Source organism: Moschus berezovskii, chromosome 1 (genome assembly GCF_049115385.1).
Source record: "Moschus berezovskii isolate FMDL1 chromosome 1, NW_MosBer_1.0, whole genome shotgun sequence".
Taxonomy (NCBI): domain Eukaryota; kingdom Metazoa; phylum Chordata; class Mammalia; order Artiodactyla; family Moschidae; genus Moschus; species Moschus berezovskii.
Window position 1 is genome coordinate 125,048 of NC_142460.1, and position 22,682 is coordinate 147,729.

Below are 22,682 nucleotides of genomic sequence, written 5' to 3' on the forward strand. Positions count from 1 at the left end.
GGGGCAAGGGGCCACCATTAAGGCTCAATAGTGCCAGATATTCTGAAAAAGTCCACATAAAGCCTCACAGCCAAGCTTTCCACACCCTGCACACCCAAACAGCCCCAGCAGAGACCACGGCGGCTGGCCGGACGGTCCCCAGGCACCCCCGGCTTACCCGTGTGGATGAGCTTGTGCGTCTCCATCGTATTTCTCTCACTGAACGTTTTCCCGCATAGTTCACACATGAAATCTTTAATCCCTGCAGGAAAAGGCACATTTAACTTCACGTTTCATGAGTGCTTTAACTGTACACCGCATCGGTCTTGTCCATGACACATTTCTGTATTTGTAAAGACTGTGGCGGCTGGTAAGTTACCCGGAGACGACAGACAGTAAAAGCCTTCATTCCCCTACTCAACCGGCAAACTGTGGCTTGAAAACCATCCTACGGCAGGTGTCTGAGTGTTCAGATCAGTGACTCGGTCTGGGGTGGTCACCCTGCCCGCCTGCAACCTGGTAATACGGAAGCATAGAGCCATCAGACTGTCGCACTCCCCAAGCTGACAAAAAAGGTGGGCCCTCTGCCTCTTAAATAAACATTTCCCCCAAATGTAAAGCAAGGCAAGTGACTTTCAAGGTCTGATTATCTCGGTCCTGTATTTGCTGGGGCCCTGGTACTCGGGACCCCATGTTCATGTGGCTCCTGGAGGTGAGAAGGACAGAGGCCACTACACCCCAGTGGGTGGAGTGTTATGAGACCCCCAAGAAGGCGGAGGACCCAGTCCCAGGAGGTGAGTGCTTCCCAGAAAAGGGCAAACAAGAAACGGATGGACTTCCCCAGGAAAAGGAGCTGCTGCTGCTGAGTCACTTCAGTTGTGTCCCACTGTGTGTGACCCCATGGACTGCAGCCCACCAGGCTCCTCTATCCATGGGATTTTCCAGACAAGAGTACTGGAGTGGGGTGCCATCGCCTTGTCCGCAGGAAAAGGAGAATGGCATGCTTTTGTGAAAGCCCAGTATCCTGGGGGCTGGCATGCCAGGGGGACCCAAAGCAGACCTATGTGGTGGCCTGGCCAGCCCTGGGGGCAGTGAGAGAGGTGGGCACACAGGTAAGCTGGGCCAGGCAGTGGCAAGACTCAAGTTCACTTTAGAGAGGATATGAACCAACCAGATGCTCCTGCTAGAAACTTCACACATAGCTCTACCACCCAGGGAGGACTGTCTCTCAATCTGCTGTTGATCTGATTCTGTATTATACACGTTTACCCATAGACAACCATTTATAAGAAATGAGCTCATGAATGTTGATGAAAGTTAACATGCATATCTCATCACTTGAAGAATGCACTGTCCTTTAAGGTGGACACACCACAATTCAGCCTCTGCCCTGCTGACAGACACTTAAGGTGGTCCAGTTTCCTGTCCAGACATGACGATCACTGTACACACACACCAGGTCTTTGTCTGATGGTTTACTCCTGGCTGAATGGGAAGGCAGCGCACTGAGGGCACTGAGGGCGGTGAATAGGACCCTGTGTGTCTGGGGGGACCCAGGGGGCTTGTTGCAGGGACGGGGGAGCTTCTGGGAAACTGGCTACTTATCCAGCTCCCTAAAGCTTGACCAGCAGAGAAGGCAACGGCAACCCACTCCAGTACTCTTGCCTGGAAAATCCCGTGGACGGAGGAGCCGGGTAGGCTGCAGTTCATTTGGTCGCACAGAGTCGGACACGACTAAGCGACTTCACTTTTACTTTTCACTTTCACACATTGGAGAAGGAAATGGCAACCCACTCCAGTGTTCTTGCCTGGAGAATCCCAGGGACGGGGGAGCCTGGTGGGCTGCCGTCTATGGGGTCGCACAGAGTCGGACACGACTGCAGCGACTTAGCAGCATCAAAGCTTGACCAGAGAGCCTGGGGCCTCTTGGGAGCTAAGCAGGCTGGCCCCTCTACGCCAGAGCGCTGCGGACCCACCCGTGTGCCTCTTGTAGTGCTTGAGCATGTTGACCTTCTGCGCGAACTTGCGGTGGCACTCTCTGCACTCGTACTCCTTGATGCCCTTGTGCAGCTTCATGTGGTGGCGCAGCGCGTGCTTGGTCTTCATGCCTGCGGGACACAGCGGGTTGGTGCCCCCCTGCCCCGAGGGTCCATGCCTCACCCCATCCCCATGGCCTGCCCTGCCCCCATGCCCCACCTCCAGTGCCCATGCCCACCCACAAGCACCATGCCCACCCCTCACACTGCCCTCCCCATGCCCATGCCCACCCTGAGGAAATGTATGCAGTACAAGATGGGAGAACAGACCCCAGCACCTGCCCTGGGCACCCCTCCCCATCCAGCCAGGCCCACTGGGCAGCACTCAGGGTCCAGCTGTGGTTGTCCCTGCCTACCTGGGGGCAGGGCCCACCACCTGTCCCCTCCAGCTCTCCCCACCTCTCTGCAGCTCCAGCCTGGTGGGAATGGGGCTGGAAGAACTGGGGCAAAGATGGGGCTGGGGCTGCACCCACTACGGCCAGGGCTAAGACACGGGTATAAACTTCTAGAAACGACTGTGTGCAACATTTACATGCTGCTTTTGAAGCATATAACTGAGTCCTGAGGTGGGAAAACTATTTTGCATAACTATTAGAGTTACTTAAAAATCAATTTTTTTGGTTAGGTGCTTGTGTTACTTTTTCAATAGAACAATCTACACTGCTGCACACAGTCACTCTGGAGAACAGACATGAAACTGTCACCTCTGGGGAGACGGACTGGGGCCAGCCAGGATGAGGAGCTTCTTAACTTTCTGCTCTTCTCTGGTTGGTTAACTCTTTTAGTCTTCTACATGTAATCTTATTTTACGAGGCTAATAGGGGTTGATCCAGTGAGTAGAATTATGGGACATTTGTGTTTGCTTTATACTTTCCTGTTTAATTTTAAAAATCAAGGAAAAATAAAAACTTCACGAAATATTACATTTTGAGTTGGACAGTGAAGAAGGCTGATCGCCGAAGAATCGATGCTTTTGAACAGTGGTGTTGGAGAAGACTCTTGAGAGTCCCTTATACTGCAAGGAGATCCAACCAGTCCATTCTAAAGGAGATCAACCCTGGATGTTCATTGGAAGGACTGATGCTAAAGCTGAAACTGCAATACTTTGGCCACCTCATGCGACGAGTTGACTCACTGGAAAAGACTGTGATGCTGGGAAAGGTTGGGGGCGGGAGAAGGGGACGACGGAGAATGAGATGGCTGGATGGCATCACCGACTCTGTGGACATGAGTTTGAGTGTACTCCGGGGGTTGGTGATGGACAGGGAGGCCTGGCATGCTGTGATTCATGGGGTCGCGGAGAGTCGGACACGACTGAGCAACTGAACTGAACTGAACTGAATGGCATCAAGACAAACTTTTAAATCAAGACAAACTTGATTTGTCCTGTATCTGAAGGAGGGTGGCCCTGCCACTCTTCCACCACACATAGCACTGGCAGCCGCTTGAAACCACCAAAGATCCACAGCTCCAAGCCTTCCTCACAGTTTTGGTTTGTTTTTAAACAGAAATGGGTTAAAATTTTACCATGGACTGGGATTATCTCCTTCTATCTGATTATACTTAAGCAATATGAGCTATTTTACTAAGAGGTTCATTTAACTAATTTCACCTGATTAAAATAAAGGTCATCGTCAACACCGGCCACAGAAAGTCAGTCTTAATACACAGCTGGTCCTTGTAAGCAGCTGAGGGTTCTGCACCTCCACTGAAGCCACATGGTGACTCTGAGCGTATTCTATACATCACACAGTCATGCAACACTATCTCTCTGCTCTTAAAACAGCTTACCTATGCCTTGGTTTTACCCCCCACCTTTGGACTGATTTTTCTTCTTGACCTGCAGTTAAATACTCCGGGTCTTATCTTTCTTGAGTAGATGACTCAGGTCTGGGCGACCCCCGACTCTCGCTCGGCCTGCTGCCCCTTCCGGACGGCGGCCAGGCCCCCACCTGCCCTCACCTTTCCCACACTCCGCACACAGGTACTCCCGGATGTTGTCATGGACACGCATGTGCTCTTTCAGCATGTCCTTCCTGGCAAAGGACTTCCCACACTGCTCACAGGCATGGCTTTTCACACCTACAAGCAAACATGGCAGGCTGTCACCACAGGGAATCCTGACCCAAGTCACTGCATGAGGGCAGCACCGGGAAGACGCACATCCTCCCCCACCCACCCCTTGCAGCTGGAGCCCTGACCACTGAGCCCTCCTTCCTCGGCCACTACAAGGACCCAGAGGGGGACTGGGCAAGGAGGGGCTGAGCTGGGAGGAGTAGCAAGTACGGAAGGAGAAGGTCCAGCCGGGAGATGAGGATGACCCCCCGGGGCAGGAAGCACACAGAGGGGCCTGGCCCACTCGGCACCGCATCCTCCCGGGCCCCGCTACCTGTGTGGATCAGTTTGTGCCGCTCCAGGTTCCCGATGCTGTTGAAGATCCGCCCGCAGATCTCGCAGGGGTGGATGTACCTGAAAGCAGACACAGGCTCAGGACGGCACTCAGCCTCGGCGGACCGGAGTACACTTGCATAAGCGCCTTTATCAGGTGGGGTAAAAAAAAAAAAAAAGGTGCTATGGGGGTGACAAGGGGTCCGAGACTTAGCCTCCATCTGGGCTGAGTTGTCCCCCTCGAAGTTCATATGCTGGCATCCTGACTCTGCACCTCAGAACGTGGCTTGCCTGGAGATGGGGGTCTCTGCAGAGGTCCTCAAATAAAAGATGAGGTCACTGGACAGGCCCTAACCCAGTAACTGGTGTCCTTTCAAGCAGTGACACAGAGACACGCACAGAGGAAAGGACACACACTGACGCCAAGAAGAGGGCTGGAACTGACACTCTCCCGTGGCCACAGGGGGACCCAGAGCTCCGGCCTCAGCATCAACATAACACATCACTGTTGTTCAAGGCTGCTACATCGGGGCCCCAGTGGAGGACTTGGCTTTAAACAAGGCTATAGCCTGATTCACCTGGACACGCAGTGTTGATTATTGGGGGAGCTGATGTTCACAAAAACTAATTACTCTGGGGAAAAGGGTCTCTGGTCGAATATTGGCAGGTTTGCAATGCCGCCCACTGCTGTGGGTCCCAGAGACTGTGGGAGCTGATAACCAAGCAAGGAGCAAGGCCAGCGCATCCCCCAGGCCAGCCCAGGGCTCTCTGAGGAGACAGGTTGCTCCGTGCTCACCAGCCCTCTGCGGAAAGCCAGCCCTCCCTCCGCACCACCCTAGAGTCCCAGGATCCTCACTTCTGCACGTTGGGGTCGGGCAGGTTCTCGCGGTGGATGACCATGTGGGCGTGGTAGGTGGCCTTTAGGGCAAAGCGCCGATGGCAGATGCTGCAGCCGTAGCCCTTCTCCTTGTGCACCTCCATGATGTGCTTCAGGTACTCCTTCCCGCGGCCGAAGGTGAGCTACGGACACACAGGCTGTTTACCTGCGCACGCAGCCCATGCCCGCGGCTAACGATGCGCCGCCTCCACGCAGGCGCCCGGGCCACAGGGGGAGAACCCGCCTCCACGCAGCAGAGCGGAACTCCAGGGGGCAGGGCAGCGCCGGGCAAAACCACGAAGCAGGGGGGGACCTAAGAGGCGGACCCCAGGTCCTGCTGTAACTCTCACAGCAGGTCCCGTCCCCCACCCCCCAAGGCAGCTTCTAGAACTCCTCTCCTCTACACTCAACCGACCCCATCTCTCCTGCACGCCCAAAGGTCCTGACAAGTGCAGGGCCAGGTGCGGGTGCCCAGCACACAGGTACCGATGCCCTGGAAGAACACACAGACCTACTTCGTGAAGCCACAGGGTCTACCAATTGCTGCAAGATGGAAACCTCCCCCTGACCCCCGCTCCCCAGCCTCTAAGCAAGGCCCTCTGCTGTGTGGGAGGGCACAGCCAAGGGGAGAAGCCCCAGCGCACAGGTCCACGCTGGTCAGCCACACAGGCACGGGTGGACCAGACTGGTTCGGAGACGGTGGTCCCTGTGATGGTGATAAGACCCATAACCATCATCCCTGAGAAGCATCGAGACCTGGGGTCTCTGCAGAGGTCTGCGAGGGCCCCCACCCATGCCTGAGCCTCTGTGGGCCAGCTGCCCCGCTACCCCATGCACTCGCAGCCGTGATCCGGTTACCTGACACCTTTTGCAGCTGTACTTGTGAGGCTCTGAGTCTGCACTCTCGTCTGAATGGTCATCGTTTTCTTCTGACGAGATCCCAATCTTGCCAATAAACTCCTCTCTCTGGTGGTCATCCATCAGCGCGATGTCCTGGAAGACAATCACCATGTTCTGCTTCTAACCTGCTTGGCAGAAGCTTTAACCGGTGGCCTGTACACTAGGTGCAGAAACTGTGTCCTCGGGTCCCCTGGAACACCCCACCCGCTGACGATGGTACCATCAGGTCCTGCTTGCGTTCAGACGACTCTGCACGCCAGGGCTAGAGCTCCCAGGAACAGTCCCTGAGTCGTGTTCTCCATCCTCACTTGGGCACCGACCACTCTTTCGATTTTCCTGGATCAGCACTTCTCCCCAGAGAGCAACCCCGAATCCTCACTACCCTGCACATTGGCAAGCTTTCATCTCACGTTCCTCAAAGGTAGGGAGAGAAGCAAAAGCCCCGGGCCTAACCCTAAGTCTTCTCCCAGGAGGTACCTAGCGGGGAGGGTTTTTAACGTGAGCCCTTCAGGTGGGCGTGAAACACAGCAAATACTCAAGAGAGTTCACGTGGAGAACAGCAAGATCCCTCAGACCCAGAGGGCTGGCCCCGCCCCTCCCCGCGCGCCCAGCCCCGCCCCGCCCCGCGCCAGGACCATGACTCACCTTGAAGTGGACGTGGATGTGGTCCCTGAGCACGTCCACACGGAAGAACTTGCGCCCGCAGATCTCACAGGTGTACTTCTTGTCGCCGTGGGTCAGCAGGTGCTTGTTCATGTTGCTCCTGCAGGAGAACACCTGCGGGCAGGAGAGCGGGGGCGGAGATGTCTGTTACCACGCATGTAGGGCCTCACTGAGAGATCATAATCCGGCACAAAAATGCAGTAGTTTCCTCCCAAAATATAAGTTGCAACAAATCCTCAGTGTTCGAGAGAAATAATCGCGTGGTGCTGCAATCATGATCGTTTAACCATTTACACTGGTGCTAAATTATAATACAGTAATAACCGTTCTCTAGTCTTCACCATAAACTGCTCACAATTTTACTCAAATATTTCACTAAAATGGGGCCTACCAAGAAGAGTAAGTCACACAAACAGCTGCAGTTTTCTCAAAGTGGGTATCAGAGTTAAAGTTTGTGTTCCCTATTTCATGCATAACTATTATCACCTCCCTCAATTTCTCTATTTCCTGTCTAAAGTGATGAGTGTGGGGACTCAGCCATTCACCCAATACATACTAATCCAGATGTGGCTGCAGAGACCACCCCCACGACCCCACTGATCTAAAGTCTCTGGCCACATGGCTTTCCCCCTAACGGTCAAGTAACCAGAGGAGCAGGTCTCCTTAGAGCTGTTCTCAGAAAGACACCAAAACCTGATGGTTCACAAGGAACAGAAGCAAATGTTTTTGAGGGACATTTCCATTCAAGATCTGCAGGTGACTTGGGGCTGACAGCCCTGAGACCACAGCCCACGGAGGCCGGGCGGGAAGTCAAGTCAGCAGAGCAGGAAGACGGGCACCTCTGGGGAGGGACAGAAGCCCTGGGTGTCCCCCAGCACCTGTCTTCTCCAGGCAGACAGGCCTGGAGACAAGGTATAGTTGGAGGCAGTGAAGAAGTCAGTTCTGGAGACATTCAGGTTCCTTTGTTGCCGGCGTCCCTCTGTGAGCATCCAGTGAACATCTCACAGAATAGAATGTGTCTAAGTGTGAGTCACATAGATGGCTGGTTCATGCACAGGGTCTCCCAAGGACACAGGAGGGACATGGTGTTGTCACTCCTCAAAGCCAGTGGTCAGTGGGCAGGATGAGCAGGATATGGGGACACAGGGCAGCCTCACCCACCCCTGCCTGGACACCTGGGCTCAGGTGTGCATTCTGTGGCACCAGCTTCCCCTGCCCCTCCAGCCCCTAAACCCACACTGAGTCAGGGCCTGCACCATGGGTCCACAGGCCACATAACCCAGCTGATCTGTTTGCTTTGTGGTTTGAAAAAAAAATCAGGAAATTTCCCATAAAAACATGGATTTCCGTTTTCTCTTGAAAAGGTCAAAAGATCTGGCGATGTGGCCACGTGCCAACAGGTTGGGCCACATCATAGCTGGCCGATGGCCTGGGGTTTCACTTTTCCACCGTCTGGACCTGATGTCTGCTGATGGTGCACCGACGCTCCAGGGCCACGTGGCTCCCACGGGATTGTGGGACTAAGAGCCTGGGCTTCCCGAGTGGTGGGCAAGTCGAAGGATGGAGCAACTGCGAGGGGAGCATGCAGAAAGACCACCACCATTTCCCGTGGTAAGCTGAGGTGGCCTGGACGGCAGCATATGGGCAGGGTTCCCCACACGGGGCTGATCAATGCCCTTGCTGGACGTGGCCCGGGGCTGTTCAGATGGTCAGTGCACTCTGGAAGTTTAGGGTTTGCCGAGCAGTCGGGCCTCTCTGACCACCAGCTCAGAGACACCAGCACTGATTTGCTTACTTGGGGCACCAGCATCCAGGGACACGCACAGCGTGTGTGGCCGTGGCTGGGTCAGTGTCTCACTTGGAAATAGTGCGGGAGGCTCACCACTGACCAAGATATAAACCTAGAACGTCCGGCCCCCTCCACCACACGCGCCCGGATCCAGGCACTGGAGATGGAGCATGCGCACTCTGGCGGCATCGGTGGAAAATCGTAGCCGAGCGGAGACAAGGCTGAGCTCCTTCACTGGAGACCCACCTCGACGGCAAGAGAGCAGATGACCGCAGCACCGAGGGAGGGGACCCCGTGGCTCGGGACACCCAAGTATCCACTCGACCCTAAACCTTCTCCCCCATCCCCGTCCCCACGTGCAGTGGGTAGAGCGCTGAGGTTTCCCATAGAAAAGGGTGAGCTGGGTCCCGGGCCCCGCACCAACTCGTGTTACCTTGCCGCACACCGGGCATCCAGACGGCTCCTTCCTGTAGCGCACCAGGTTCTCACCGCCGCCGGCCTCCACGTCTTCCCTCTTCACCCGCCGCACTCCTGAAACCCCCGCCCGCGAGAGTCAGAGTCAGTGCGCACCGCACGCAGGAGCCCTGGTCCCTTCCGCCATCCGCCAGGGGCTCGCCCAGCCAGCGGAGGTCAGGGCTGCCCACGGGTGGGTCCAAGGAGCCAGCACGGTCTCTTGTCCCTGACGCACTAGCGCCACCTGCCGCTCGGAGACGGAGCCCGGGCGATGGGGCGGGAGCCCAGGCCACAGGCTCCTTACCACCGGCCGCACCTGAAACTTGCAAATCCAAGGGCAGCCAATTTTACAACGCAGAGGAGTCAGAATGCTTTACCGGTAAGAAAGGCATTTATGCTCAACCTAAAGGCTCAAGTGGAGAAGGAAATGGCAAGCCACTCCAGTACTCTTGCCTATAAAATCCCCTGGATGGAGGAGCCTGGTAGGCTGCAGTCCGTGGGGTCACTAAGGGTAGGACACGACTGAGCGACTTCACTTTCACTTTTCACTTTCCATTTTCACACATTGGAGAAGGAAATGGCAACCCACTCTAGTGTTCTTGCCTGGAGAATCCCAGGGAAGGGGGAGCCTGGTGGGCTTCCATCTATGGGGTCACACAGAGTTGGACACGACTGAAGTGACTTAGCAGCAGCAGCAAAGGCTCAAGACAAAGGTGGGATTCTTTGAGGCAGCTGAGAGTAGGCGGGCATATTTATTAAAAAGATAGTAATATTCATACTTCACATTAAATCAGCCCAATCAGGATCAAGGTAAACAGTCAGACAATTAAAAAATTTAAGGCATAAGTGTTCATGTGTGCGTGCTCAGTCACTTCACTGTCTGACTCTTCAACCCCATGGACTGGAGCCTGCCAGGATCCTCTGTCCATGGGATTCTCCAGGTAAAAATACTGGAGTGGGTTGCCATGCTGTCCTCCAAGGAATCTTCCCCACTCAGGGATCAAACCCTGGCCTCTTATACCTCCTGCATTGGCAGGCAGGTTCTTTACCACTAGCACTACCTGGGAAGCCCAAGTGTTCATAATTGGGATCAAAACAGACTGAGAAGTTCTCAGGAAACAAGGAATTTTTGGATACAAACAAGAAAGAGGTTCCTTCTCAAGGTCTCTTAATAACCACTGACTTGTCTTTCTGGGGCATTCTTGCATAAACCATGTGAACAAAGAGCCAGGCTCAAACATGGCTGGCAAGGTGATCTGGAGACAAATAGTTCCTAGTGGGTAAAGCATGCAGGTGTGAAGCGGGTGTGGTTTACACTTCTATATAGAGGGGAAGGCCATGAACAGCCACAACGTATTCGCTCATTCCCAAGGAAAATGATCTGAGCTGTGTCAGCTGTAAAACGTTGTGAGACAAAAGTTGTAAAATGCAACCCACACATCTGTCGATCAGGAAACACCTGACTTCTCCAGGTAATGTTGGCTCTTAGGGGCCCACCTGGGGCTTGATAATCAGGGTCCAATTCAACGAGGCCAGCGGGTCAGCGCAGTGGTCATCCCCACCGCAGATGGTGAGGAGACAGGCCCAGGGGCGTGCCCAAGGCCACCCAGTCACCAAGTGGACACCAGGCCCTCGGAGCAGCCCCACATCACAGAGGGAGTGGTGGAGCTTATGAACCAGGTGAGGAAGGGCCAGGTAAAAAGGCAGGATGCAAACATGGGGCAGGACATGATCAGGAAGTATTAAAAGCCATGATGACACGTGTACATACACAGCTGTGTGCAGACTTCATGTTCAAGTTTGTTATGTGACTTTTCCCCCCAACAGGTATATATTCCATTCATAATTCTTTGTAAAGTGATTTTTTTTTTTTAATAAGAAGGTGCTTTGCTCAGTGAGTGCTGCTTACAGAGGCCGGTTGGCAAGAGAGCAATGACCTGTAGAATAAAAATTAGGATTGTGCTGTGCTGTGCTTAGTCATTCAGTCATGTCCGACTCTCTGTGACCCATGGTCTGTAGTCCGCCAGGCTCCTCTGTCCATGGGGATTCTCCAGACAAGAATACTGCAGTGGGTTGCCATGCCCTCCTCCAAGGGATCTTCCCAAAACAGGGATCAAACTTGGGTCTCCCGCATCGCGGGTGTATTCACTAAAGCTGAAATGCCACTTAAAAAGAGGGTCTGTCAGGCCAGGTTCCTGGAGAAAGCCTCAGGTGAGGTGCGTGCTCAGGACACACCTGTGGCCCAGGGGCCCAGGTCTCCTCTCTGGTGCCCTGGCCTTCCCATTGGATCTGCCCTGCGGGGTACCCCGCACACACACCTCACTTCCTGTCTTACCTCCTTCCCTCAATTGCCCTGCCACGTCCCACCCCATTACTGACCCCACTTAAGTCCATCTTTGTCTTGCGCTGGCCTCTCATGAACCCACCACACGAAGGGCAGCCCCAGGCCCATTGGACTTGGCAAGGGTCATCAGGGCCCCTCGACAAAGAGGGGGATGAGGGGGAGTCACTCGTGGCCCCAACAGCATCCTCCTGCAACGCTCTGTTCCACCCACATGGCTGAAAGCACACCCCATGTGACATTTCATACACTGTCTCTTCCCTACTTATATCGGAAGCATTTCCTCAATATTAAACTCCTTGGAAAACTGTTTTGGGTGACTGAGAATGTGCAGTCCCACAAGGAGTCCAGTTTCCCTAACATCCTCCCCGTGCCCCAGGGAATGTTCGGCATCCCATGGAGTGTTCAGGACGGCTCCGAGTCCCACTGACACATGATGTGACAGTTCCCAGCAGGATCTCTGAGGCTGTGCCAGTTCCTGTCAGGCAGCGCCTTACAGCAGGCACCCACGGAGATGGGGTGGCGTCACCCCATGCCCACAGGTGCGCTCACCTTCCAGGTGCCGCCTCTGGTGGTCGAGCATGACGTCCTTGCGGTAGAACATCTTGTTGCAGACCTCACAGGCGAACTTCTTGTCCCCGTGCTTCTTCTTGTGCTTGGAGAGGTTGCTGTTGGTGGAGAAGAACCGGAAGCACATCTCACACTGGAACGTCTTGTCGTCTGTCGAGGAGGTAGGGAAAGGAAGCAGCTTTTAGGTACGTTGACACCGAGCGCATGCTCCCCTGGGGCCGGCAACGAGGCCCGGGGAAGGGCAGAGCCAGGAAAAGGCACCGCCGCCACCACCTGACCTGAGAAGACACCCCGCCCAGCCAGACCTGAGCGATGTGCAGAGCAGACAGCGCTCCACCCAGCCCAGCCCTCACCCCCAGGACACACATCGACCGCATCTGGGGATTCCCAGTGAGGCAAGAGGCCTGAGCCCTCAACCCTAACCTGACCGCAGCCCCCACCCCACCCTAGGCTCAGCCCCCCACTGCTCCCCCAGAGCCCAGCTATCACCTGGCCCTTCTCTCCCACTTGGCCCTCCACGGGCTCCTCCCCCATCGCACATAGACATCCCCCATTTCTCCCACCTGTAAACAGATTGCCTTGTTCCTAGGGCCCCTTTAGGAGACATATACCTTCCATCTCCACCCCAGTGAAGCCTCTGGAAATACCGACAGCTGGTATCCCAGGCTCACCCCCGGTTCCTCCCCAAAGGTGGCCAAACTGCCCACCAGGGCCTGACAGTCCCCACCCTGCTTTCTCCTTCCAGGCAAGCAGGGCACCCCCTCAGCCCTCCTGCCCAGCCCCATGGCCCTGAGGATCTGCCCCCCATGAGCGCAAGCAGAGGGGCCATCCAGGGACCTGCGAGGCCCTGGCCTCTCTTGAGCTGTCCACCTTGGTCCCACATACCTGGGCCCTGCCAGGGGGGCTCGGCCAGCACTCTCCTCTCAGACTGGTCCCCTGTTTCCACCTCTCATGTCGCCCCCTAACCCCATACCTCACCGTGCTCCCACCAGGACGCGTACCTGCCAGGGTCTATCACCTAAACCAGCCCCTGAAGAGAGTCCCCACTACCCACTGCCCCTCCTGCAGCCCAGGAGCCCTGTCCTGTGTCGCCCGTGCAGGTGGGCGTGACAGTGTGCTTCCTGCTCCGGAGCGAGGGCCAGAGGATGCTCTGCATCGCACTCATTTCTGGATCCTTGGTTACAGCCCACTGACCACTTCCCGTGGTCAGTCAGCGTGTGCTGAGTGCACCAATCCCAGAGTTAGTTTCATTTTCTACACTGATTCTGACTGGGGTTCTCATTCTGCTTCACAATGGACCTGCAGCCCAGAATCAGCCTGTGCGCTGCAGACACTTGGGCCGGATCACAGTGGAGGGGATGAGGGGTGGGGGTGTCCCATGGCCCGCATGCTGAGCAGCATCCCTGGCCTCCCCTGCCCCAGATGCCGGCAGCACCCCCAGTTGTTACAACCCAATCAGCTCCAGACTCTGCCCAGTGTCCCTGGGGCCTCAGGCCTCAGCAGTTAGCTTCTCTCCTGACCCCAGTGTACAGCCCAGGAGAGGCCTGGGGGTGTCCAAAAACAATGCCCTGTACACGGGTTTGAGGTGTGTGCACAGCACATGCACTTAACATGCACAGATTTCCAGACTTATGTTAATGGCTACATAATATTCCACTCAGTTCACGTATCACAATTTTCTTCATTATTTTCGATATTGCAGACAATTTAGTAGTTCGTGGTAACATTTTTTCCCCCGACTAGATTTCCCTAGCGTTGATTCTTAGGAACAAGACCACCAGAGACAAGAGCATCTGCCCTCTTGCTTGGTGAAGGGCCACACCTTACAGTGCGCTGCAGCTTACGCTCCAGCACTTTGGCCACCTGATGTGAAGAGCCGACTCACTGGAAAAGACCCTGAAGCTGGGACAGATTGAAGGCAGGAGGAGAAGGGGAGGACAGAGGATGAGATGGGTGGATGGCACCACCGACTCAGTGTACGTGAGTTTGAGCAACCCTTGGGAAATAGTGAAGAACAGGAAGGCCTAGTGTGCTGCAGTCCATGGGGTCGCAAAGGGTCAGACACGACTGAGTGACTGAACAACAACACTTTACAGTGCTATCCCATCAGCTTCCTGGACGCCCCACCCATCCTGGGCCTTCCAAACCACACAGGTGAGTCTCCCTCCTGGCCCCACGAGCCCCAGATGGAACCCGACAGCCGTGGAAAGTGCAGTGCAGCCCTTGGACTTCAGCTCCCTCTCTCCCTAACGAGTCCCTCCCAGCTAATGGAGACGACCCATTTCCAACCTTTCCCAACCCACGGAGGTGGCCTCTGCCCGGTGACAGTGGAGCTGGAGTAGCTGTCAGGAGAGGCTGTCAGCTCAGGCAGCTTTTCTCGCCGTGGCATCCACATGTCACCAGGTCAGGAATCCAGACAGGCGCTCAAGGACAACCTTCTCCCACCCATAATCCTGCTGCCCTCGAGGTCTACACTGGTTTTGACAAAATGCAGCAACAGAACAAACACCTATTATGTGGCGTGTGGTCAGGCCACGCGGGACGGCCGTCCTCTGGCCCTCTGTCCGGCTGATGCTTGAAAAGCATCTGTCTCACCTCCACTCACATGAACCGCTTGCCCTCTGCCTCAGCTAGGGACTATCCTAATCCTTAGGCCAGAAAGACTCCACCTGCCAGTTCATTAAAGGGAAATGCCTGCCCTCATGCTAGTCCTGGCTGTTAACCTGAGGGGCTGGAAGGGGTGTGCCCCAGCTGCTGGACTCCCTGGTAACTGACAAGCCAGCCTGAAGGCAATCCCCTATAAATGGAGTGTGTGTGTGTGTGTGTGTGTAGCAGAGGCAGCTGTGGCTTCAGAACCTATGTTTCTGACATGTAAGGTAATGTCTCTGTTGCTGTCTCTGGACTCTTTCTTTGGTCTCAAGGACAGGCAACTCCAAGGCTTTCAAGCCTGGGAGTGCAGCTTGACACGCAGGCTCTGGTGAAGGGTAGGTGTGCAGGAGATGGGATGGGGGATTTCCAGGGAGCTGGCTGCACGGGAACCCAGGTGGCTCTGTCTTGCCCGATGGCCTAGACGTGAACCTCAGCTCTTCTCTACCTCCCTCAGAAAGGTTGAGAGCAGATGAGGGCCACTTACAAGACTCTTGAGAGTCCCTTGGACTGCAGGGAGATCCAACCAGTCCATTCTAGAGGAGATCAATCCTGGGTGTTCATTGGAAGGACGGATGCTAAAACTGAAACTACAATACTTTGGCCACTTCATGTGACAAGTTGACTCACTTGAAAAGACTCTGATGCTGGGAGGGATTGGGGCGGGAGGAGACGGGGACGACAGAGAATGAGCTGGATGGATAGCATCACCAACTCGATGGACATGAGTTTGAGTGAACTCCGGGAGCTGGTGATGGACAGGGAGGCCTGGCATGCTGTGATTCATGGGGTCGCAAATAGTCGGACACGACTGAGCGACTGAACTGAACTGAACTGAACTGACACTCATGCCTCCTCACACCCAGGACAGGCTCCGCCAAGCAAAACCTTGAGAAAAACACAAGAGATCATCATTTCAAAGCTCACACAAATCCCTGACTTAACAACCTATGGAAGAAACATTCTCCTACTGTGAGTACTATAAAAAGACATCACCAGAAGGTCAACACTGAAATCAGATTGATTATATTCTTTGCAGCCAAAGGTGGAGAAGCTCTATACAGTTAGCAAAAACAAGACCAGGAGCTGACTATGGCTCAGATCATGAACTCCTTATTGCCAAATTCAGACTTAAATTGAAGAAAGTAGGGAAAACCACTAAACCATTCGGATATGACCTAAATCAAATCCCTTATGATTATAGAGTGGAAGTGAGAAATAGATTTAAGGACTAGATCTGATAGACAGAGTGCCTGATGAACTATGGATGGAGGTTTGTGACACTGTACAGGAGACAGGGACCAAGACCATTCCCATGGAAAAGAAATGCAAAAAAGCAAAATGGCTGTCTGAGGAGGCCTTACAAATAGCTGTGAAAAGAAGAGAAGTGAAAAGCAAAGGAGAAAAGGAAAGATATAAGCATCTGAATGCAGAGTTCCAAAGAATAGCAAGGAGAGATAAGAAAGACTTCCTCAGTGATGAATGCAAAGAAATAGAGGAAAACAACAGAATAGGAAAAACAAGAGATCTCTTCAAGAAAATTAGAGATAACAAGGGAACATTTCATGCAAAGATGGGCTCGATAAAGGACAGAAATGGTATGGACCTAACAGAAGCAGAAGACATTAAGAAGAGGTGGCAAGAATACACAGAAGAACTGTACAAAAAGGATCTTCACAACCCAGATAATCACGATGGTGTGATCACTCACCTAGAGTCAGACATCCTGGAATGTGAAGTCAAGTGGGCCTTAGAAAGCATCACTACGAACAAAGCTAGTGGAGGTGATGGAGTTCCAGTTGAGCTATTTCAAATCCTGAAACATGATGATGTGAAAGTGCTGCACTCAATATGCCAGCAAATTTGGAAAACTCAGCAGTGGCCACAGGACTGGAAAAGGTCAGTCTTCATCCCAATCCCAAAGAAAGGCAATGCCAAAGAATGCTCAAACTACTGCACAATTGCACTCATCTCACACGCTAGTAAAGTCATGCTCAAAATTCTCCAAGCCAGGCTTCAGCAATACGTGAACCGTGTACTTCCAGATGTTCAAGCTGGATTTAGAAAAGGCAGAGGAACCAGAGATCAGATTGCCAACATCCGCTGGATCATGGAAAGAGCAAGAGAGTTCCAGAAAACCATCTATTTCTGCTTCATTGACTATGCCAAAGCCTTTGACCGTGTGGATCACAACAAACTGGAAAATTCTGAAAGAGATGGGTATACCAGACCACCTGACCTGCCTCTTGAGAAACCTGTATGCAGGTCAGGAAGAAACAGTTAGAACCGGACATGGAACAACAGACTGGTTCCAAACAGAAAAAGGAGTACGTCAAGGTTGTACATTGTCACCCTGCTTATTTAACTTCTATGCAGAGTACATCATGAGGAACGCTGGGATGGAAGAAGCACAAGCTGGAATCAAGATTGCCGGGAGAAATATCAATAACCTCAGATATGCAGATGACACCACCCTTATGGCAGAAAGTGAAGAGGAACTCAAAAGCCTCTTGATGAAAGTGAAAGAGGAGAGTGAAAAGGTTGGCTTGAAGCTCAACATTCAGAAAACAAAGATCATGGCATCTGGTCACATCACTTCATGGGAAATATATAAGGAAACTGTGGAAACAGTGTCAGACTTTATTTTTTTGGGCTCCAAAATCACTGCGGGTGCTGATTGCATCCATGAAATTAAAAGACGCTTACTCCTTGGAAGGAAAGTTATGACCAACATAGATAGCATATTAAAAAGTAGAGACATTACTTTGCCAACCAAAGTCTGCCTAGTCAAGGCTATGGTTTTTCCAGTGGTCATGTATGGATGTGAGAGTTGGACTGTGAAGAAAGCTGATTGCTGAAGAATTGATGCTTTTGAACTGTGGTGTTGGAGAAGACTCTTGAGAGTCCCTTGGACCGCAAGGAGATCCAACCAGTCCATTCTAAAGGAGATCAGTCCTGGGTGTTCACTGGAAGGACTGATGCTAAAGCTGAAACTCCAATACTTTGGCCACTTCATGTGAAGAGTTGACTCACTGGAAAAGACTCTGATGTTGGGAGGGATTCAGGGCAGGAGGAGACGGGGACGACAGAGAATAAGACGGCTGGATGGTATCACCGACTCGATGGACATGAGTTTGAATGAATTCCGGGAGTTGGTGATGGACAGGGAGGCCTGGCGTGCTGTGATTCATGGGGTCGCAAAGCGTCAGACATGACTGAGCGACTGAACTGAATTCAACTGAACTGATACAAAAGTATAATGGTGCAAATAAATATTACAGAAATCAGTTCAGTTCCCAGTTTATCCTTTGTTTTCCATTCAAAACTTCTAACATTTGAAATTACAGAAAAATTACACTTCAATTCACTGTTGCTCTGTTACTTCTATATAACAAAGAACCTCAAACGTCTGTTTTAACAGAATTCTCTGCTGATGTGTAGCAACTGCTGCTTTGTCTTCATACATTCCGTTTCATTTGTGTCCAGAGAAATAAAGATTAAAAAAGGACAACTTCTCTTCCTCGGCTTTGAGCCAGCCTCACCAAACACCCAGGACAGGACCTGTATCACCCTCCACTCGGACCCACCCACCCAGTGCACTCATGCAGAACCGAGCGTGGCCACACGGGGCGCCATCGTGCCACTGGGCACCAAGGTCAGCTGAGGCCCATCTGACTGTTGCTTAGTCGCTAAGGCTAAGAGGTGTCCCACTCTTTGCGACCCTATGAACTGCAGCACACCAGGCTTCCCTGTACTTCAGTATCTCCCAGAGTTTGCTCAAACTCATGTCCACTGACTCCTGCAGTAATGCCATCCAACCATCTCATCCTCTGTCATCCCCTTCTCCCGCCTTCAATCTTTCCCAGCATCAGGGTCTCTTCCAATGAGTCAGTTCTTTGAATCAGGTAGCCAAAGTACTGGAGCTTCAGATTCAGCATCAGTTCTTCCAATGAATATTCAGGACTGATTTCCTTTAGGAATGACCAGTTGGATCTCTTTGCAGTCCAAGAGACTCTCAAAAGTCTTCTCCAACACCACAGTTTGAAAGCATCCATTTTTGGCACTCAGCCTTCTCTATACTCCAAATCTCACATCCATACATGACTACTAGAAAAACCATAGCTTTGACTAGATGGACCTTTGTAAGAAAAGTAATCTCTCTGCTTTTTAATACACTGTCTAGGTTTGTCATAGCTATTCTTCCAAGGATCAGGTGTCTTTTAATTTCATGGCCGCAGTCACCATCCGCATAGATTCTGGAGCCCAAGAAAATGAAATCGGACAGTTTCCACGTTTTCCCCATCCTGTCATGTGACAGGACCGAATGCCAAGATCTTAGTTTTTTGAATGCTGTTTTAAGCCAGCTTTTCTCAGTCTCCTCTTTCACCTACATCAAGAGGCTCTTTAATTTCTCTTCACTTTCTGCCATTAGACTGGTAACATCTTCATATCTGAGGTTATTGATCTTTCTCCCAGCAATCTTGATTCCAGCTTGTGCTTCATCCAGCTCGGCATTTCACATGATTTACTCTGCGTATAAGTTAAGTATGCAGGGTGACAGTATACAGCCTTGATGTACACCTTTCCCAATTTGGAACCAGTCTGTGGTTCCATGTCTGGTTCTAACTGCTGCTTTTTGTCCTGCATACAGGTTTCACAAGAGACAGGTAAGATGGCCTGGTATTCCTATCTCATTAAGAATATTCTTCAGTTTGTTGTGATCCACACAGTCAAAGGCTTCAATGAAGCAGATTTTTTTTTTGAGTTACCTTGCTTTTTCTATGATCCGGCATATGTTGGCAATTTGATCTCTGGTTCCTCTGCCTTTTCTAAATCTAGCTTGTACATCTGGAAGTTCTCAGTTCACATACTGTTCAAGCCTCACTTGAAGGATTTTGAGCATAATCTTGCTCGCTTGTGAAATGAGTGCAATTGTATGGTAGTTTGAGCATTCTTTGGCATTGTTCTTCTTTGGGATTGGAATGAAAACTGACGTTTTCCAGTGCTGTGGCCACTGCCAAGTTTTCCAAATTTGCTAGCATACTGAGTCCAGCACTTTCACAGCACTATCTTTTAGGATGTGAAATAGCTTAGCTGGAATTCCATCACCTCTACTAGCTTTGTTCGTAGTGATGCTTCCTAATGCTCACCTGACTTCACATTCCAGGATGTCTGACTCTAGGTGAGTGATCACACCATCTGGTTATCTGGGTTGTTAAGACCTTTTTTCTACAGTTCTTCTGTGTATTCTTGCCACCTCTTCTTAATATCTTCTGCTCCTGTTAGGTCCTTGCTGATTTTGTCCTTTATTGTGCCCATCTGTGCATGAAATGTTCCCTTGATCTCTCCAATTTTCTTGAAGAGATCTCTAGTCTTTCGCATTGTATTGTTTTCCCCTCTTTCTTTGCATTGTTCATATAGTCAGCAAAAACAAGACCTAGAGTTGACTGTGGCTCAGATCATCAGCTCCTTACTGCAAAATTCAGGCTCAAATTGAAGAGGGGAAAACCACTAGGCCATTCAGATATGACCTAAATCAAATCCCTTATGATTATGCAGTGGAGGTGACGAATAGACTGAAGGGAATAGATCTGGTGCATAGAATGACAGATAGAACTATAGATAGATAGAGAGTGATAGGTAGATCCTGGAAAATCCCATGGACGGAGGGGTCTGGTAGACTGCAGTCCATGGGGTTGATAAGAGTCAGACACGACTGAGCGACTTCACTTTCATTTTTCACTTTCCTGCATTGGAGAAGGAAATGGCAACCCACTCCAGTGTTCTTGCCTGGAGGATCCCAGGGACGGGGGGAGCCTGGTGGGCTGCCGTCTATGGGGTCGCACAGAGTCGGACACGACTGAAGTGACTTAGCAGCAGCAGACAGAACAATGGACAGTTTGTAACATTGTGCAGGAGGTGGTGACCAAAACCATCCCCAAGAAAAAGAAATGCAAGAAGGCAAAGCAGTTGTCTGAGAAGGCCTTACAAATATCTGAGAAAGGAAGAACAGTGAAAGGCAAAGGAGAAAGGGAAAGATATTCCTAGGTGAATGCAGAGTTCCAGAGAATAGCAAGAAAGCCATCCTAAGTGAACAATTTGACTGATATGATATCAAAAATTGGTGGGTTTCCCCAGGTTTGGGGCACACTGGACTGCAGACTGCAGCTGGCAGGGCACATTATATGGATCCACCTGGAAGCTTCCGAGTCCACTTCACCCCGTGACTGACACTGCAGAGCAGCCTGAGCTCAAGTGAGACAAGACTCCCCTGCCAGTTCAGAAAAGCCCCACTGTGGGCGGAGGAAACAGCCCTGGTTTCCAACAGAAGCCCGCAGAGCGGAACAAGCACGTCAATCAAACAAAGGGGCGGAGGAGAGCCTGCAGGAGCAGGCACCGGCAGGGAGGGCAGCGACGTGGATGCGATGGGTAAGGACGCCCCAAGAAGGGCTGGCCGGCACCTTAGCACGAACCAGCACAGAGTCACCGAGTGAACAGGGACCCGCATGGACAGTCAGGGAGGGGAGTTCGGAATTAACTGCTAACGGGAACTGTCTGAGCCGCTGCCGCAAGTGCCCCCTCCCAACCCCCGCCCAGGTGCCAAGATTCCTAGAGGAGGGGCCGAAAAGACAACAGTGACCCTCCCCGGTGCCCATCCTCCCAGGGTGGGGGCGGGGGCATGGAGCCTTCACCCCCAGGGCACCAGACAGAGGCCATCCCAACCGGCTGAGCTCCGCACAACTGTCCCCTGGCCATCCTCAGGGATTTATGTATATCATGTGCACTCACCAGCTGTGAGCTGGCCAGATACTGAGCTCAGGATGCTTGGCTAGACCCAGAAACCCATCCTGGCCACAGGCTGGTCTGAGCATATGGCTTCAGCCACACACAAGCAGACGAAGGTCCAGGTCATGAGCGGAGACCAGGGACAGAGGCAGGCTCAGAGAAAAACCAGGCGGTGAGAGGGAGCAGCCAGGCCTTTGCTGGACACAGGTGGGTCCATGGAGGGAGGAGGGTGGACGGCTGAGGAAGGTCCTACCAATAAGGAGGCAGAGGCCCACTCCTCCAGCCGTGACCCCACCTCTGCACGTACTTCTCCCTTGATCCCCGAACAAACCCTCCACGGCCGCTCAACATTCTTCGTGAGGGTGAAACCTCCCCAGTCTCAAATGCAGCCATGTGCATGCTCAGTTGCTCAATCGTCTCCAACTCTTTGTGACCCCATGGACTGTAGCCCATCAGGCTCCTCTGTCCATAGGATTCTCCAAGCAAGAATACTGGAGTGGGTTGCCAGGCCCTCCTCCAGGGGATCTTCCTGACCCGTGGATGGAACCTGCATCTCCTGCATTGGCAGGAGGGTTTTCTACCACTAGTGCCACCAGGGAAGCTGCAAATGCAACCATATGTAGTTGCTTTTGATGAATAGTAGGAAATAAAATAAATTCTCTTTTAAATGGGAACTCTCCATCTGCATGTCTTAGCGTAACAGCTGCTTGAAAGTAAACCAAATGGAGCAGAATCTTAAAGGTGAGCTGCTGCTGCTGCTAAGTTGCGTCAGTTGTGTCTAATTCTGTGCAACCCCAGAGATGGCAGCCCACGAGGCTCCCCCATCCCTGGGATTCCCCAGGCAAGAACACCGGAGTGGGTTGCCATTGCCTTCTCCAACACATGGAAGTGAAAAGTGAAAGTGAAGTCGCTCAGTCGTGTCCGACTCTTCGCGACCCCATGGACTGCAGCCCACCAGGCTCCTCTATCCATGGGATTTTCCAGGCAAGAGTACTGGAGTGGGGTGCCACTGCCTTCTCCTTAAAGGTGAGGTTACCAGTTAAATTCACCTTCAGCCCCTGATGAAGCACCTGGTTCCCACCCTGCCAGGTACCTGAGCCTCAGCGCCGGGCAGGGCCGCTCACCTGTGCGGCAGTTGTGAAACTCCAGCGCGCTCTGGATGCGGAAGGTCTTCTCACAGGTGCCACACCGGTACCTGTACTCGCTGTCCACCTGATGGGGAGGGGGGTCAGTAGTGGGGCAGCTGGGACACCC

The 22,682-nt window shown here is 52.5% G+C and overlaps 1 protein-coding gene across 3 annotated transcripts in view; it reads right to left on the reverse strand.

The window, feature by feature from the left end:
* The window catches only part of PRDM15 (PR/SET domain 15), a 64,985-nt gene that overhangs the window by 10,828 nt on the left and 31,475 nt on the right, over positions 1 to 22,682 (reverse strand). For all 3 annotated transcript variants that reach the window (XM_055414357.2, XM_055414362.2, XM_055414370.2), the window contains 10 exons: positions 22,553 to 22,640; positions 11,979 to 12,146; positions 9,066 to 9,163; positions 6,826 to 6,957; positions 6,139 to 6,273; positions 5,260 to 5,423; positions 4,405 to 4,484; positions 3,978 to 4,097; positions 1,956 to 2,087; positions 158 to 241 (listed from right to left, as the gene is read on the reverse strand). In XM_055414357.2, coding sequence (XP_055270332.2) covers positions 158 to 241; positions 1,956 to 2,087; positions 3,978 to 4,097; positions 4,405 to 4,484; positions 5,260 to 5,423; positions 6,139 to 6,273; positions 6,826 to 6,957; positions 9,066 to 9,163; positions 11,979 to 12,146; positions 22,553 to 22,640 — 1,201 coding nt within the window. The remainder of the gene's footprint in view (positions 1 to 157; positions 242 to 1,955; positions 2,088 to 3,977; positions 4,098 to 4,404; positions 4,485 to 5,259; positions 5,424 to 6,138; positions 6,274 to 6,825; positions 6,958 to 9,065; positions 9,164 to 11,978; positions 12,147 to 22,552; positions 22,641 to 22,682) is intronic.